The sequence below is a fragment of the Balaenoptera physalus genome, assembly GCF_965194825.1.
Source record: "Balaenoptera physalus genome assembly, chromosome: 2".
In the NCBI taxonomy this organism is placed as follows: domain Eukaryota; kingdom Metazoa; phylum Chordata; class Mammalia; order Artiodactyla; family Balaenopteridae; genus Balaenoptera; species Balaenoptera physalus.
In genome coordinates, this window is record NC_138883.1 from 38375064 (window position 1) to 38394372 (window position 19309).

The window sequence follows — 19309 nt, forward strand, 5'->3', positions numbered from 1 at the left end:
CTGTTCATGATACCACCTGCTCCCTGCCACTTCCTCCTCTCATCTGCATTGTCATAAATGGAGTAGGGGCCGTGTTGTTTTTTTCTCATGCCCCACTTGTACTCTGTCCATAGCAAATATTCCATAAATGCTGTTGACTGATTTTGATGACACCCGGTCTGCAGTGACCTGCAAATGAACACATGGTTTTTCTGTGGATCATTTACTGCAGTAGTTTTCATTAGAATCATCCAGGGAGTTTTAAAAACATCCTGATGCCCTGCTAACCAACTACCTGCCTCTACCTTCCCTACTCTGGGACCAGTGAAATCAGAATTTCTGGAGAGTGGGCTTGGGTATCTGGGTATTCTGATTTCATTGGTCTGAGGTTGGCGTGGAGTTGAGAACAACTGATTTACATCATCTTCACTGTCAACAGAGTATGTATCAGGGGCTTATTACTAAGGGCCAGGCACTGTTTCAAGCTCTTACATGCATTATCTAGTTGAATCCTCACACTGGCACTGAAAAGATGGTACAGTCCACATCCGAATTTCATAGAAGAGGAAGTTAAGGTTTAGAGAAATTCATTGGACCATTGTTACAGAGCTATTAAGCGCCAGGATGGGGGTATTTAGCCTGAATCCAGCTCTAGCTCTTAATTGTGACCACACAATTTGCTTCAGCCCGGAATTTTAAGTGACAGATTAAGCATTTTCTTGAAAATTCCGTTATCCAGGAATCTTAATATGGATTCATGCTTTACCCAAGGATCTAGGAAAAGAAATGTTAGAGACCATGGGGTGGATATGGTATCTGTTTCTACAGAGCTATAGAGAGGCTTATCTCTAGGCCTGCATCTACCAGAAATTACCACCAGATGGCAGCAGACACTATATTTAAAACCTCAAAGCTTAAAAAAGCAGCACAATTGAGAGAAATGTCAGAACTAGGTAAGTTGGGTCACAACTAGATAAGCAAATAACTGGTAGTCTGAAAGGATCATGTTTACTTGATTCTTTACCTGGAAGCTCTCAAAGGAATTCTGCTCACATTATGGAAAAGTTAGGAAGACCCCTGGTTGCTGGATTTACTGTAGGTGGGAAGGTGAAAAGAGTTTGGTTTTTCAATAATTTACCCTCCTGGTAGGTCCAGCTGAATGACTTCTGACTGTGTCCTTCATTGGGCTTTATCCTGCTCTGTATTCTGGATCTCTCTTCTGTGGAAACCTTAGTCCTGCTGTATAATTCCATTTAAAAAGATTTATTAATTGCCTACTGAACGTCTAGCATACAGCATTCAGGATGCTATGTGAACTATATAAGGCGAATAAGAATTGGCAAGTTAGTGGGGGAAAAAATGAAAATATGGGAAACAATTTGATTTATGTGAAAATGAGACAGGTGAAGTTTCTCTTGCTTTTAGTAAGCTCTCTGATAATAGAATAATGTAGAATAGTTATTTGACTGAATTGGGAAAATACAATTTCAAGGCTGGAAGAGGTCTTAGAGGTCAGTTAGTGCAGTGGCTCCCAAAGTAGGGTCCCCGACTCCCAGCATGGGCATCACCTGCGAGCTTGTTAGGGATGCACATTCCCCGGTGCCACCCAGCCTTCCTGAAGCTGAGGCTCTGGGAGAGGGGCTGCTCCACCTGTGTCCTAACAAGCCCTCCAGGTGACTCTGTCATAGCTCATGTCTAGACACTGAGTGATTTAATCAGGACTACAGAGCAAACGTACCTCTAAAGAAGGCTCACACCTAGGCTGGTCGGGCTCATTTCAGCCCCCGTTTGCCACTGGCTGCAGCTATGACACACGGCAGTGGGTTCAGGATTAAAAAAAGTAAGCGTCCCCTCACACTGAGGCCTGGGTGCTGGGAGTTTGGGGGACTTGAATTTGTACCAGCTGATAACTTGGGTGATTTTTTTTTGCAGTGGGGCACGTTTGGGGTCTTGGTTGGATGTGCACATGTTGAGATGATATAAAGGGGCTCTGAGGAGTGGGTCAGTGGTTTATTTGGTATTTGAGGCCCCTTCCAATGTTGAAACTGAGAATGGAAGACTATAAGAGTGACTCAAAGGGGGCTTCAAGGGCTAAAGTGGACAAAGAGGCTGGGGAGGGGATGGGGGTGGAGGGAAGGGTGGGATTTGGGCAAGGTAGGCCTTTGAGTGCTTTCCACCTAGCTTCACTCCAAAGGCAGGAGAGTGTTTGGTCTGAAGGCAATCTGGTGTTCTGGGGTAACTATGCGTGATTATCAAACAAGAAAAGTTCAGCGACAGCCTCAGCCTCAGACGGGCCGAACACCTTGGGTTCGAAATATGCCTGGAACAGCCGCATCATGATGGCACAGGTGGTGAGCAAGTGAAACCATTAGACCAGCCCTTCTCAAGCTTTATGCATATTTGAATCACCTGGGGCTCTTGTTCAAATGCAGATTCTTATTCAGCAGCGGGCCTGGGATGAAGTCTGAGAATCTGCATTTGTCACAGGTTTCCAGGTGGTGCTGATACCGCTGGTCTGGGGGCTACACTTGGAGAGGCTAGGAGCCTTGCACCGAGCATTCCCTCCACCCCCGCCCCACCCCCACACCTATGTTAAATTGGAAATAGAATTCTGCTTCCAAGCCCTGTTGGTTTAGTGATATCTACCCCAGATTTTCAACACATTCTCACTTTCATATTCTCCCATAAGTACACTCATCTCTGTCAGGCTTGGTTTGGAAAATGCGGACAGCACACGTAGGGCAGGAGTGCAGCACAGCGTTTAAGAATGTGGGCTAGGGAGACATCTTCTCTGGGTTCAAATCCAGATGGCCTGTTGGGTCAGCCGATAGCAAAGAGGAAGGCTCCAGTCCTTCCAGGTTGGCCCTAGGTTGCCATTAATGAACCCCAGGTGTACTTGCCTCCCTGCCTGGTCCTTATGTCTCTCTCTTCAGCCCTTGCGGGGGCAGGGGGCAGGGAGAGGGGAGGAGAAGGGTTTCAGAATCCAGAACAGGTGAAGACGCGTGCTGTGTGGCCCTGGCTGAGTGAGGGGTACAGCTGACGGCCTTCCTGCTCCCCGACTTTCGTGGTCACCGGTGACAGCGGAGCTGCTGTGGCTTCTCAGTGACAGACACCATTCTGTGCTCGGTCGCAAGCAGACTGCCCCCGATCCAGCAGTGCTTGTGTGCAGAGAACTCAGGGGTTTATCCTGCTGAGAAGCCAGGCTCCTGACACCAGGAGATTCTCATTCTTCCCTGGTAGTGCTGCTAACTGCCACTTTTGCAAATGTTGCTTTTGAGATACGTCCATCCTGGAGTTTGGCCTGAGAGGCCACAATCACAGCAGGGTTTTACCCACGTTGCTCCTGTAGGCCAGGGCCCACGAGAGAAAGAGACAAGGTGTCTTAGTACCGGGACTGGTTCCAGTCTAGGTGGTCGGCTGAGGGGTCGAGGATGGCTGGTTCAAGGCCGTGACCTGGGAAACGCCCCTCTCCCACTTTGGCATTCCTTAGCCGGCCAGTACCCAGGCTTGAGGCAGTATCCCCACCCCAGCTTCCTGCTCTCCCTCGTGACACACTCTAAAGAAACTGGCCTGCAAGTATGTCGTTTAAAAGTCAGCTCTCAGACTCTCTGTAGTCAAGCCAAAGCTCTGAGCTCTAGAAATCCCTTTCAGAGAGACCCTCCGTAATGCACTAGGAGGGGCAAGAGTCGCATAGGCTGGGTTGGCAGGACCTAAATAGATTTGGTTTATAAACCAGGCCTTATTGCCTCCCCAGTGTGAGCTGAGGGGGTAACGTGCCGAGTCACCCTGTACAAAAGCCCCTCACTTCATTGCCTACCCGACTGTTTGGAATTCTACCCAACAGATGAACCAGAGTTCTGAAGGCTCTTTGTCTTCAAAGGACTCCACTCAAAGTCCAAGTATCATTTTGTTTCAGGGGCTTGGGGAGAGAGCTAATGTTTAATAGCAGCTACCACGTGCTGGCAGTGTTTGCACGTGACTTCATTATAACCTGCCTTCAGCAGATGCTTGGCTGGCTCGTGCAGTGCTGCGAGCGTGTCTCAGGCGAGGCTGGCGGGGCTGCAGTGGTGCCCGAGGTGACTAGGTGTGGCGAAGTGGAGGGAACCAGGTCGAATGATTCTGTCCAGGGCTGACTTTGAGGGTAGAAATAACAAGTTCCTATCAGTTTATCTTTCCGAACACATGCGCTTCTTGAAGTTGTTTTTGTTAACTCTGAGCCACAGTTAGCTCAGGACAAAGATGAGGGGCACTGCTCCTTGGTTTGTTCATGTGAGAAAATCTAATTATTCACAGTAAGATGGAACCCTATAGCCAGGTTCAGAGATTTATTTCTTTTTCTGTGGCTCAGGGATTAATCAATTGGTTTTGAGATCACCACTCTTCCTTGTTAGTAACTCTGACCAGATGAGTAATTTTGAATTAGTTATAGATCTTCCTTAGCCATGTGACCTCAGCAACATTTGTTAGAATATAACTGAGGAGGCTAGATTATCCTCCCTGAGGCTGGGAATGGAAATGTTGGGACAATGCTTCTAAATTAAATTTGTCACAGAGCCTTATTGGCAGAGTCTAGAACCATGGGAATCAACTTGGGTAATGGTTCTTTTCCACCACATCCTCCTAACATTAGGAACAATGTTTCAACCAGCAAAGACTCCGAGGGTCATGATTCTTTTTTTTTTTTTAAACATCTTTATTGGAGTATAATTGCTTTACAATGGTGTGTTAGTTTCTGCTTTATAACAAAGTGAATCAGTTATACATATACATATATCCCCATATCTCCTCTCTCTTGCGTCTCCCTCCCTCCGACCTTCCCTATCCCACACCTCTAGGTGGTCACAAAGAACCGAGCTGATCTCCCTGTGCTATGCGGTTGCTTCCCACTAGCTATCTATTTTACATTTGGTAGTGTATATATGTCCATGACACTCTCTCACCCTGTCCCAGCTTACCCCTCCCCCTCCCCATATCCTCAAGTCCATTCTCTAGTAGGTCTGTGTCTTTATTCCCGTCTTGCCACTAGGTTCTTCATGACCTTTATTTTCCCTTAGATTCCATATATATGTGTTAGCATACTGTATTTGTTTTTCTCTTCTGACTTATTTCACTCTGTATGACAGACTCTAACTCCATCCACCTCACTACAAATACCTCCATTTCATTTCTTTTTATGACTGAGTAATATTCCATTGTATACATGTGCCACATCTTCTTTATCCATTCATCCGATGATGGACACTTAGGTTGCTTCCATGTCCTGGCTATTGTAAATAGAGCTGCAATGAACATTTTGGTACATGACTCTTTTTGAATTATGGTTTTCTCAGGGTTTATGCCCAGTAGTGGGATTGCTGGGTCATATGGTAGTTCTATTTTTAGTTTTTTAAGGAACCTCCATACTGTTCTCCATAGTGTCTCTATCAATTTACATTCCCACCAACAGTGCAAGAGTGTTCCCTTTTCTCCGCACCCTCTCCAGCATTTATTGTTTCTAGATTTTTTGATGATGGCCATTCTGACCGGTGTGAGATGATATCTCATTGTAGTTTTGATTTGCATTTCTCTAATGATTAATGATGTTGAGCATTCTTTCATGTGTCTGTTGCCAATCTGTATATCTTCTTTGGAGAAATGTCTATTTAGGTCTTCTGCCCATTTTTGTATTGGGTTGTTTGTTTTTTTGTTATTGAGCTGCATGAGCTGCTTGTAAATCTTGGAGATTAATCCTTTGTCAGTTGCTTCATTTGCAAATATTTTCTCCCATTCAGAGGGTTGTCTTTTGGTCTTGTTTATGGTTTCCTTTGCTGTGCAAAGGCTTTTAAGTTTCATTAGGTCCCATTTGTTTATTTGTGTTTTTATTTCCATTTCTCTAGGAGCTGGGTCAAAAAGGATCTTGGTGTGATTTATGTCATAGAGTGTTCTGCCTATGTTTTCCTCTAAGAGTTTGATAGTGTGTGGCCTTACGAGGGTCATGATTCTTAAATTTTAATGTGCATACGAATCACCTGGAGATCTTCTTCAAATGCATTTTCAGATTCAGTAGGCTGGGGACGGAGCCTGAGATTCTGCACTTCTAATAAGGTCCCTGGCAATGCTGCTGGTTGGTGGACCAGACTCTGAGTGGTAAGGTTCTAGAACCGTGGTTCTCAAAGTATGGTATACAGACCAGCAGCAGCATCACCGGGAAACCTGTCAGAAACGTAAGTATTAATACCTAGGCACCATCCCAGATGTGTAGAATCAGCAACACTGCAGGTGGGGCCCGGTGACTGGGTTTTAACAAGCCCTACAGGTGATTCTGATCCCTGCTGGAGCCTGAGAACCACTGTTCCACGAAATGAATTATTCCTACACGTCATCCTCCAGTGGAATGCATTCCAATACCTAACGGTCCTTGACTGCTGGGAGGTCTCCCTTAGGTCTAGCCTCAAATTGTTTTGCTTAATTATTCCAGTTCTTTTAGGCATTCTCGAGGTCATTGTTCAAGGTCCTAATGGTAGAGTTTTAGTCCTATAAGGAGCTTTAAGATGTGTTCTGATTTCTTTTCCTCATGCTTTACGCTCCCCCGTGAACCTTGTGAACCTCTGGGCTTTCAAAGTAGCTGGTGGAAAGCATTAAAGTGAAAGGTAAATTGAAGAACTATCTATAACCCATTTGTTATATTCTATCGGTGCTCATCACTTTCTTCTGTGTCAGAGGTTTGGGTCAATTTGGAGTTTAAAGATATTTTTTCCACTGCCTTAGAGTCTCCACTCCTATCCTAGTATTATTAAATTTTTCTAAGGACAGAGCAGTGGGAAAGAATAATTAAACTGCTTATATGCAGTTTTATTGGATTCAAAATTAAATAGAGGCCAGGGAGGATGTTCTGGGTGCAATTAATGCACAGAAGCGAACAATTGTGGTGGATGGCTATAGAACTGGGGAGAACTGGGGGGGCACAAGGGGCACAGAGAACATTTTTAGAAGGCAAGGGAAACAGAAAGAGGTTTCAGAATCAGGCAGTAATCCTTGCTGTATTGAATTTTTCAAACTGGGTTATATTAGTAAAATATGATTATGGAGGAAAAGGGTGTGAACTCTTTTTTCAGGCTGTGAGTCCCTGATGAATGGGGACACCCCAATGACTGTGTGATTGAGTGAGGGTAGGCAACTCCAGCCTGAATTGTTCCAGCTGGAACGATTTCTGGTGGAGGGGTAGGCAAGCATGAGCTGCACTGAAGCCCTGTACCTTAGCTCAGAGGAGCCAAATCACTTTCCCAATCTGGGCATCTGTGGGCATCCTTTTCTAGTCGTGTGCCTCGGTATTGATATGAGAGGTCTCCTCCACTCTCCAGTTCCTGAGAGTAGTTGGCTAAAACACCCATCAGCCAACGAGGGGAAACTGGTTGCTTTTAGGAGCCTTGAGTCTGGTGCTAGATTTTCCAAGTTCTCCACTGCCTGGGCCTGCCCAACATCTGACTTTGATGTTCCACAGACATTTATACAGTGGTTCTTGCAAATGCACACGGAAATCCCAAAGAGAATTTTATTTATTATGATTTTTTTTTTTTTAGTATAGAGGTATCAAATTGAGCAAAAAGACATATCTCCAGATAATTGTGAAAAAAGTCTAGACAAATGCATAACTGCAAATAACAATTACCAGGAAACTCACAGTGGGAATAAGCTTGGTCTAATGTTCACTCCAAAGGACTTAAGATGTATGAATTTGGGCAGACTGAACAACCCGCTGATTTTGACCTAAATAAATGACCCAGGATGTATGGTACCAAAAGCTCTGTCAAAGAAATTGGGCCCTAACCGTCAGTTGCTTAACCACTTCCCCTCTAGCCCATGAACTTGTAACATTAGAAACTTTTTGTAGTGGAGTGTGGGATGCAAGGAAAAAAAGATAAAGCGGCATTTTCACCCAAGCAGACCGTGTTCTAACTGATTAAGCACTGAGGGTGCCAGTCCATTGCCTTACATTATTGTTTGGCCAGGTTCTCCAACTTGAAGAAATATTTCTGACAGAATGAGCATATTTCAGGAATCCTGGAGAATTTAGAGTTAATCCCGGTTATTCAGGGGTTGACCCTCACTTTGGGAAAACATCCAGGATCCTGGATTTTCTTCCTTCTAACACTTAATCCATCTTCTTCCTACTCCTTGATCCCCATCCCCTATCTCTTTTTGTACCTTTCCACAGCTTGTCAGGCAATTCAAATAAAGAGCAGGCAAAGACTATAACATGAAAAAAAAAATATGGGTGAAACTAAAATTTATGAAATTGACTCAGTAATCCTGGATCTGGAATTGGTATGGGTAGGAAGAAATTGGAACTCTTGGCCAAATATGTTATATTGGTTAGTGATAGTCATCCATCAATAAATGAATGGTTATTTGCCTATCAACACCTTGAATCCTACAATGATTTAGTTTTCTGTAATTATAAATATTTTAAAGATATTCAGAATATCTTGGTTGTCATTTAGGTAGACAATAAATTTGCCCCGAGTGACCAGAGGAGGTAATGTCTGTACCGTTAGTCCCCATATGCCTAGCCAAATGGATTTTTCTCCCCCCTCCAAACTCTTAATGAATCAAGGAAAAGAAAAATGTACCTGTCCTGCGGTGTCATACAGTCCGAGCAAGTGTTGCTTGCCTCCCACTGTCACAGTAACTAGGGGAGAAGAGAAAAGAGGAGAGTCTGTAAATGCAAGCTTCAATCAGGAGTCTTCACGTTTCTCTACGCCAGCATCTCTTTGGGCAGCAAGGACAAGCATATGCCTCACCCGTGTATATTCTAAACCAAGTTGACAGCATGCTTGCCAAGTGAAAGGCAACCGTGGGCTGCAGTGAGAGCAGATGGGCTGAGCCAAGTCCAAATTTCTCAACCGAGGTGGATACTATTGGTGCCACTAGGGCACTCTGCAGGCTGTTCATTGATCCTGATTAGGCCCTATGATATCAAGCTCCTGAAGGAAAAGGATGCTGGACTCTTTCTTGGTTAGGTTATTTTCTTCTTTCGTTTGGCTTGAGCCACCTTTCGGGATATAGACTCGTGTAAGCAACCTTTCTGTTAGAAATCTCGTGGCTTTTATTTGTCATCAAAATGTTAAAAAACCCTGAAAACAAAGGATATTAACCCACCTGCCTATGTTATAGTCTATAAGACAAAGCTAATAATGAAATGCGAAGGGCTTAACATTTATTTCAAAAAGTGTTTTTATTAAATATCTCTGTGCTTTAGCTCAACTGATTCATTACAGTTTGAACCTTAGTTGCAGTAGGAGGTGTTTTATATGGGTTTCATCTCACATACCTGAAGGGCATATATAGAGTGAAAAGTAGAGAGTTTGATTTACTCAGCAGGCTTATTGCCTCGCCAAGCAATGATGTCCAAAAGTGAGAGGTAATAGAGGGATACCAGCTGCTCTTTACATGGCTGGAAATGAAATAAAGTCTCAACCTGAAACTAAACTGAGATTGAACAATCGAAGGCAAGAGTAATATGATTCTCTCGGTGAATGGAAAGAGCAGATTTAAATTTCCACAAAAATGTAATCTCTTTTTGGAAAAAGAGTAAAATATGAAGGAGAATGTGATTTTTCCTAGTTGATTAAAAAATGTACAAATGCTGGGATTTACATTCACTATCTTATAATAACCTATAATGAAATACAATCAGAAAAAATAACTGAATCACTATACTGTACCCCTAAAGCTAACACATTATTGTGAGTCAACTATGTTTCAATACAAATGTGCAAGTCCAACATAAAAATGATTTTTGATTTCTCCTACCATTAGCTGTGCAGGAAACGAAAGATAAATGGAATAGCAACCTTTTATAACCATATCTCTAAAATATGCCAGCCAAATTCTCTAGCCTGATGCTCGGAGTTGCTGCTTTGGTACTGATCTGACTTTTATTTGTTTTCAGGTTCAGGGCCTACGTGTATGCAAAGTGCTTCTTAATGGCTCTTTCTTTGAAAAGCACTTGTTTAAAAGCACTGCCTTCCCAGACACTGGGAACAAGTTTTCTAATCTACTCAGATCAACGTGTGTTCAGCTTGATAACATGGCAGCAGCTGCGCAGATGAGCTTTTACATGTGTGTTTTTAAGGGGTGAACCCAGCTCCATCCAACGCTAGTGACAACATCGAAGAGGGGCGCCTAAACATTTTTACTTCCTTTCATAAGCCAGGCTAGCAATGGAAATGAAGGTGAGATGGTGAAGCCCCGATCTCTTCATCCTGTTATATTTTCCTCTTCCTGCACACTTGGAGCCCAGTCAGATGTTCCTAAAGTCTGCCTAAATGGTTTCTTTAATGGCCAATTCACCACCTAGACATGGATCAGGAATGAAGGGAAGAAAGCCAGCCATTACAACATGGAATTTCCTGCCTCTAGTGAGCCCAGTACTTACAGGTTAGGGGCAGCCGTTCTGGAGACCCCCTTGGATGGTCCCCCGACCTAGAGGCCCAGGGCCATCTGCGGAGTGAGTACTAGAAGCTGACTCACCCTCACGGCCCCACTGGGCACTGCAGAATTTCCAAAGCGATGGCTCTGACCTTTGTCACTGGAGCCCTGAAGCTCTTGTTTGAGTTTTCTCAGAGAACAAACATTCCTTCCAGCCTGCTTTTCCTCAGGCCTCACGCTTTTCTCCCTTGGCAGCTCTGACTGCAGAGAATTGTACCAGGCCTGAGGCGAGCGCCAGCCCGGGAAAGGTGGCCGTCGGGCTGAGAGTCTGAGCCCAGCCTTCCCTTCCTTCTGTCCTTCCCTCCCTCAAGAGTTTATTGGGTTCTGGGACTGCCCTCAGTGTTGGGAGCGTAAAGGCCAGATCCGACTCGTCCTGTCACGGAGCGTGGAGAGGAGGGTACAGGGCAGTGCAGTGATCACTATGCTGGCGGCAGTGTGGATGGGTGTGGGAGCGTGCAGAAGGGGCCCCACTGCACGTGCACACGCGCACTGCTCGAGTGTGGTCAGAGAAGGCTTTCTGGAGGACACGTCTGAGCTGCGTCCCAAGGATGGCCAAGAATTACCCAGGGTGCACTGGGGGTGGGACGAGGGGTGGTTCACGAGCTACCCAGGGTGCATTGGGGGAGACAGGGCATGTAGGTTCAGGCCCACCCGACTCACTAATACAGCCTTTATTCTGAAGGCTTTGTTAAACTATGAAAGTCCTGAATTCTTGTTCCCAAAGAAAGCGAAAAAGAAGGAATGAAAATAATTTACTTGTGTTAAGGCAAAATGGTGAGAGGAGGGAGGATGAGTTTTTTTGGGTGGAAGCCAGGTCAGCTTTCAGCTTTGCTGCCTACTCTGTTGGACCAGCCCTGCTGGAGCAATCCTGAGGGAACAGGGCAGTGCCCTCGTGCCCCCATCTCTGGAAACCACTTTTATTCTCTCTTCTCTGCCCTTTGATTCTCCCATTTTATCAGAAGGAAGATAAATGGGTCACACAGTTGATGACTGAGAACATCAAGGGACAGACAACCAGAGACAGATCCAAGCATTACTCACATATTGTGGAACATGCAAATGGCTTTGTGAGTCCTTATCTTGGACTAGCAATGGATGCCTTATCGCTTTCCAACCTGGGCTCTATGAGGCTCCTCAGTTTGGAAATGAATTAGTCAGATCAGCATAGAAGGAAGGTATGCTCTAAAAATGATCATAGGAAAAGTAGAGATGTTGAGAGAGCAGGATCTTTTAAGTCAGATGGTTCTGCGTTTGAATCCTATCTTTGCTATTCACTGTCTGAATGACCTTGGGAAAGTCACCTAACACCTCTGAGCCCCCCTTTCCCTATTTGTTAAAAATGGGGAGAACATCACCCATCAAAGAGAATACTTGTGAGGAGGAAGTTAAATGAGAAAATGCCTGGCACACAGCCTGGCCCATAGTAGGTGCTGAGAAGTTGTTATTTCCCCTCCTTCAACAAATGCTTATTGAACCTCTTCTAAGACCAGGGACAGTCTGTCTTGCTCTCCCCTATATACCCAGTGCACGTGAAATGGCACAACAAATTTATAGTATTTGTGAATTACCAGTCACTTTCTTCCCTAAATGGTAGCTATTTAGATCAATGTCTTGTGTCTGTGATTGGACCCTTGAGGACAGAATCTCCATACCCCATACCCCACACAGTACACAACACAGTTCTTGGCATACGTAGTAGTTGCTGAATCCATAGAACAGAAATGAAGCCCTCGGGGCAACTCAGGCAGAAGGAGGTCCTTCGAAATGTGCAGAGCTTCAGCTTGAAGCATCCTGGCAAGACGCTAACTGCTGGGAAGTACCTGTAGCCAGCTAACCTGCCTGGCAGACAGTGGTCAGGCTAAAATCCCAGATCACCTTCTATTCTCGGAGCTGTTAGAGTTTTTTTTTTTTTTTTTTTTTGAGCTTAGAGAGGTTTTAAAGAGAGTGGATCAAATGACCTGCTAATGGCTCAGATGGTTCTCTCAATAAAGCGTGAAAAGTTGTCAGTGGCTTGTTAAGTATGTAAACTGAAGGCCTTCCTCTCCAAATCCATTAAGCTCTTGGCTTCCTTGTGTTTGTTCTTGGTGCAGATTGGATGGTTAATTTTATGAGTTGGAGTGAGGTGCTAATGAATTTGAAGTCATGGGTTTGCTCTCCTGAGGGTCAGTTGCTTTCACCCAGAGAGAAAGTGTCCTGGCAGGACGTGAGCCTGTCCCCTCTCCCCACCACCCCGTCTCAGCATTTCAGTCACCTCATGAAACTGCATGTCATTTGCAAACCCGGATGAGGAAGTGTTGGTCATTGCCTGTAAGCCAGCTCAGACCATCAGTCCAGCCCATCAGCAGCACCAGGAACCTGGTTCACAGCCCCTGCCTTGTTGGGTGGTGGGCTGGCCATCTCATCCGCCAAGAGCAATCTTTTGGAGCCAATGTGATGAATATCTGATGAATCCTGAGAACCGGCATGGTGGAAATGCCAGGTCAGGTAAGAGGAAGCCTCCCAGTGCCCCTCCGTTCCCAGCACATAGCCGGCTGTCTGCATCACTCATGTCAAATGTACTCTATTTGGCAGGTAGGATGAGGCATACCTGACTATGCCTCATCCTAATGGTACTAGGGTGGTACTAATGATACTAATAATACCTTTAGTACCATCCTAGGCACTATTTTGGAGGAAGAAACACTAGATTTATAGATATAGCAAGAAATAGAATTTTAATTAAGTTAAAAATATGGCCCCATGCAAATATGTCAAAGATTTATTAACTCGTTAATGAGAGAATCAGTAAGATGATAAATCTTGTTCAAAGAGCATTTTGAAGAACTGGGCATTTATAGGTACTTCAAAAGCAAAATGTTAGAATAAGATGGCTAAGTTCCATGGAAAACTGCTTGTTGTCCTACGGGAAAGATAGCCTTTGGTGTTCTCCTTTCTACTAAACAGGAATTATTTGCATCTTGACCCAACAAGATTTACAAGTTAACATGTAACTTCAGAAAATCTAAACTTTTAGTTAATAGCAGAATCAGACAAAGGTAAGTTCCCCTAGATTACTAAGCCTCGGGGGAAGGGTGTTGAACACTGCCTTAGCATGGACAGTTGCATGTTCTCAGCCTTATATCCAAGTTCCAGATAATTTTTCTTCATGACTGAATTCAAGTCCATACTTAGCTATCTACTCATTTGATGAGATGTTGGGTAGGTCAGTAGGTTTCTCCCTCACCTGGAAGATAAACACATTGTCTTTACCCTAAAGAGGTATAAAAACTCTTTATTAGCTGTTCCAAAGTCAGGGGTAATCATCACTACAGTTTGTCTATGTCTGGGGTGCTGCACAAAAAGGAGAGTTTAAATGAAGAATCTCAGTTCTGACCCTCGTCATGCTTGCTGACTGAGTATCTTCAGCAGTGTTCGCTGACCTTTTCCCTCTCTGAACTGACCCTCATCCCCTGCTCCTCCTCCTTTCTAGAAGATCCCATCTGGGGCTGTCACTCACTTAGCACCAGGGTCTGCTCTTAGGAGCTCCTTGTGTGTGTTTGTGACGTGCTTTAAGCCTCACAAATGTGCATGTTCATTTTATAAGGAAGCAACTCAGAGGCATCTGGGATGACATTTCCCTCAAATTAAAATAAGTTAGAAAACAGAATGAAACTAGAAATAGATAATACACTTTCATAAATATGAATGGTGGTGAATTCCTTCCTGGTGCGGTTTCATCCTTCCGACTTACGTGTTCCTGTTAAGGCGGCTTGAAAACCTCATCCATCTACAGTGCCCCCCCCCTCAGCCAGCTCGTTTCCTTTCTTTGCAGAATGCCTCTTGTTTCCTAAGCAGCAGCGTGTGTGTGTGTGTGTGTGTGTGTGTGTGTGTGTGTGTGTGTGTGTGTGTATGTGAAATAAAAGTTGTTCAGGCAAGTCTCTTATTTGATGTACTGGTGTCAGGTCCTGTTTCCGTAGAACAAAGACTGAGGGGGAAACCAAACAGTCTCCCTGAGAATCCATTAGGACACTGAGCTGAGGGTTTTCTTTCGTTAGGTGTGTATATTCGTCCTACAGTAACAAGAGTTCCTTGTGAACAGGGTAACATACCTCTCCCATGCATCTCCATCCCTGGTCATGTTTCTTTTCTCCTTTAGGTATGCCTGTTATGACAGGGGATTTAGTTTGTAGTTGTTTGTTTAGTCTGTAGTGTAACCACCCCAGATTTTAAGGCAGAAGAACTGGCTGGAGGCCTGAACTCACTGTGAACAAACTCTAGGATCTCGAGCAAGTTACAGCTTCCCTACGTTCTCAGTTCTTACTGGAAGTTTGAGGAGAAAAGAAGATCATGAATATAAACATTGTGTACAAGAAAGCTAACACAAACATAAGGTGACATCAGTGAGCAAATGGCTTCTTAACAATACTTCTGGGAACAGAGCTTGCTGAAATGAAGTTGGGTATGGGGTGGGTGTTCAGGAAAGGTCTACCCTTGTCAGTACTTGTTTGATGAGGGAGGAGGGGGAGGAGGAGAAGGAAGGGGGGTGAAAGGAAAGAGGAAGGGGGAGGAGCTTGTGTGGTTCCAGGACCTTTGGAACTGGCTGGGGATGAGGCCAAACCAAAGACAGCCACGATTCCATGACATTCACATCCTGGGATTTTAGAGTCTTGCTTGGCCTCACCCTTCCTTCCTCAACATTCATTTGATCTCTACATCCTGCCAATTCTACCTGCTAAGTATCTCTAGATACTCGGACTCCTCTTTACCATCTGTGTAGCTGTCCTGATGCAACCCCCAACCTTGTCAATTGCAAAAGTCTCCTAATCAACATTCATTTCTCCAGGCTCATTCATTTCTCAGGATTAATGTAGCTGTGGCTCCCAATCATCTCCGAGATAAAATTCAAATACTTTCCAAGAGTGTACAGTGTCCTTGTAATCTGGCCTTTGGTTTACCTTTCCAGATCTCTCTTATTTTTTACCCTCCTACAATCCAAACTTCTTGCAGTCTGTTATACTCACAATGTCTTTGTTTAAGTTGTGCCCTCTGGAAATCTGGAAAAGAAATTCTGGAATGCTTTCCCCACACCTGTCAGCCTGGAAAACTTCCATAACCTGGAAAACTCACTTTTGTAACGCCCCCCTTATGTTCTCCAACTACCTTAAGTGCCTTTCCATGCTTACTTGCCCATTGGGCCTTAAAGTGGTGTGTTATTTATCTTCATGTACCAAGATCTAGCACGGGCCTGGCATGTGGCTCCATAAATATTGGTTCAGTGACTGAAAAGTGAATTAAACTCCAACTAAAGCGGAGGTTTTCTCTGAGGCATATATTTTCTCCAGATGAGTCTTTGGCCTTTCCCGAAAGGGTCACCATGAGCTTTTCTGGATGGTAGTAGTAGTGGTAGGATGAGCTCATCAGCAGTGGTGTCCTACACTAAAGCTGGCCTACCTTTTACAAGGGGATGCCATGGAAATGTGGCTAACCTGGGTGGGATCAGTGTTTGGGGTACTCTGCCACTTTTCCAGGCAACTTTCACCAGCTACAGGACTGCCAGACTCCATCAGTGGGGCAGGACCACTGGCAAGGTGTCCTGAGGTTCACTGTGGCCATATAAGCCATAGTAGCCAGGCTCCCTGGCATGAACTACAGAGTACAGGGGAGCTGTCTTTTGATTAGGACTTTGGGAAGCAGTGACTGAATTATAAGTGAAGCCTGCACGTTGAGGTGTGTGGTCTGCAAACCAGGGTGTGCTTTTTGCATGATCCTCTGTATAAAGAGATACTTAAAAAAAAAAAAACAAAAAACCTAGCTCCTTCAGTGACATTCATACATTGCTAGAAACTCATAATAATTAAGCTGCCATTGAGGTATGGTGGAATAAATACCTAATTTAGAGGCAGATACCTTTATTTTCAGCCTTGACCTAGACTTGGTGAAATCGATGTTTCATGGCAGTCACCAGGGGAAGCTAGTGTTTTGTTTCTTTTTTTGAATTTCAGAATTTTATTTATTTTTTAATATAGCAGGTTCTTATTAGTTATCCATTTTATACATATTAGTGTATAAACGTCAATCCCAATCTCCCAGTTCATTACACTACACCCCCCACCCCACCACTTTCCCCCCTTGGTGTCCATACGTTTGTTCTCTACGTCTGTGTCTCTATCTCTGCCCTGCAAACCGGTTCATCTGTACCATTTTTCTAGGTTCCACATATATGCATTAATATACGATATTTGTTTTTCTCTTCCTGACTTACTTCACTCTGTATGACAGTCTCTAGATCCATCCACATCTCTACAAATGACCCAATTTCGTTTCTTTTTATGGCTGAGTAATATTCCATTGTATATATGTACCACAACTTCTTTATCCATTCGTCTGTCGAGGGGCATTTAGGTTGGGGAAGCTAGTTTAAAAAACACAGAGTTCCTGGTTTCACATCCCACCCCTAGATTCCAAGGAAGTAGGTCTGGTGTGGGGCCCAGAAGTCTGCATTTTTATCAAACTCTCTAAGTGAGTGATTCAGATCTGAATTTCAGTTTTCTCATCTTTAAGATGAGAATAATAATAAGCTCGATGACTCTAGAGCATCCTGTCCACTTTAGAAAGTTTTGTGAGTAACAGATGAGGTAATATAAGGGAAAAAAAGTTAAAATTTATAAAATGCTACACAGATATTATCTTTTTGATCCTATCTGACACACAATACAGGCACAAGATGGTCTGTGTGTAGCAGCAGTCCTTTCCCCTCCTTGTCTAGAAATAGTCACTAAGGAAATCCAAACACCTAGGTGATGAAAAAAGTGGAATAGTGTATTCCTGTGAAGAGTGTTCAATGAATTATTAGGCTCATAAAAATTCTATCAGGTACCAGCTGTAACTACTTAGAAAATATGATGGAAAATATCCTTTTCACAAGGACAACAAAAACTATAAAGTGTCTAGTAATGGGAAGACCTTTATGAAAAAAAGGTCTTCCCATTACTTGCTGAGAAACATAAAAGAAGAAAAATGGAGAAACAGCTCATGGTCTAGGGCGGGAAGCTCTGTATCATAAAGATGTTAGATCTTCTCAATTTAATATGTTTATAGTAATTCCAATAGAATTTTTGAATTGGGAACATGACAGAGTGATTATAGCAGTTATATTCAAAATTTAGTTGGGGAGAATAGCTAATAATTAAAAAAGAATGACAGGATAATTGTGCTAATATACGTTAACATGTATTATAAAGTTATTAAAGCAGTATAGCATCAGCGCAAGAATCAATGATCCAGAACAGGAATCTCAGCCACTGAACCTATGCTACATATGTAATGATTTAGTATATGATAAGTGGCAATGGGGAAAGATGAAGTAGTCAATATATGGCATTTAGATAGTTGGTTACTGTTTAGAAATAAAAAAAAGACTCTGAAAATATAAAAGCAAATGAAGAAAACCATAAAGAAAATGATTGATATATTGACTAAAAAAGTCACATATGTTCACATATATTGTGAAAAATGGTCAAGAAGGTTATTATCTTTGATGCATAAGGGTGCTTTCTGATTAACAAGAATAATAATTAAAACAAAAGAAAATATATAAAGAATATAGAAAATTTACAAGTAAATAAAAGGCCAATGAATATTGGAGTAAAAAAAATCAAATTAAACAAGATGCAATCTTTGGCTTGTCAAATTTGCAAAGATGAAGAGAATGACACCCAGGGCTGGTGAATACGTAAAGAGGTGGCAGGTATATGCTGCTGGAGGATATGTAAATTGATTCAAGTTTTCTGTCAAGTCGTTTGGCAGTATAGATCAAAAGTCTAACCAAGGGTCTCCCTCTGACTCGGCAATCCTGTTTCTGCAACGTATCCTCAGACAAAATCATACAAGTGCGTGAGAATATACACGTATAAGACTATATATCACCAAAAAGTTTATAACAGTAACAGTTGGAAACAATCTAAATGTTCAGCAGTTGGGGATTGGCCCTTATCAGTTATGGAACAACCTTACAATGGAAACTTTGAAAGAACATTGAGGTAAAATATTTAGGATATAATGTCTAGGGAGTAGGAGATAAAATTCTATATTGAATAGGTAAAAATATTTATAGGAAACACTTTTTATTTTTTCCATACTTGGTTACCATGAACATGTAAATCAGAAAAAAAAAGATATTTGGGTGCTTAAAAATTGTGGTTATTTTGTTGTTCTTATTACTGTTATATGTAGATTGGAGTCAACGTCATCTAAGTTGTCTCCCATCACAGAAGTTCTACCATTTCTTCTTGGTTCACTCTCTAATTTTGTCTTAGGCTTATCCAGATTTACTTTAGGTTGTAGGACCAAGCTTATATTTTTATGAGGAGGAACATGTGATGAATAGGTCTACTGCAGTGGAGGTTTATGAGCTGTGTATTGCAGAGCAACTCATCTTTTTCAGAGAATTATGATGAACCACTAATGCTCTACCTATATTTGCATTTCGTAGGTACCAAGAAAATACTGTGCATTTGAGGATGTTGGAATCTGCCAAATGTATTTGTTGCAAACCAAAAGAAATATATGAGCTGTAAAGACAACAGCAGTAAATTGGTTCTAAATATAGAACAATGCCTAGGCAGAGTGAAATAAACTAGTCAAGTGAATATTTAGAGTGTGTGTTTCTGCTCTCAATAACTTCTTTTCCAAAGCGTTACAAGATTATTTGGAGAACATTAAGCGATTTTTCTCTGTTTTCTACTTTCGTGTATGGTTGTTGTCCTGGATTGTATTTACTCATTTGCCTCTTTGTTATTCAGGATCCTAGAATTTTATGTATTTGTGGTTTTCTCCCTTTATTTATTTCATTTATCTTAGTCTAATATGGGGTTCTTTACAG

The 19309-nt window shown here is 42.9% G+C and overlaps 1 protein-coding gene across 1 annotated transcript in view; it reads right to left on the reverse strand.

Moving 5' to 3' along the window:
- The window catches only part of RHOJ (ras homolog family member J), an 83359-nt gene that overhangs the window by 13966 nt on the left and 50084 nt on the right, over positions 1-19309 (reverse strand). The window contains exon 2 of the mRNA XM_082442819.1: positions 8589-8647. Within this exon, the coding sequence (XP_082298945.1) occupies positions 8589-8647 (59 nt within the window). The remainder of the gene's footprint in view (positions 1-8588; positions 8648-19309) is intronic.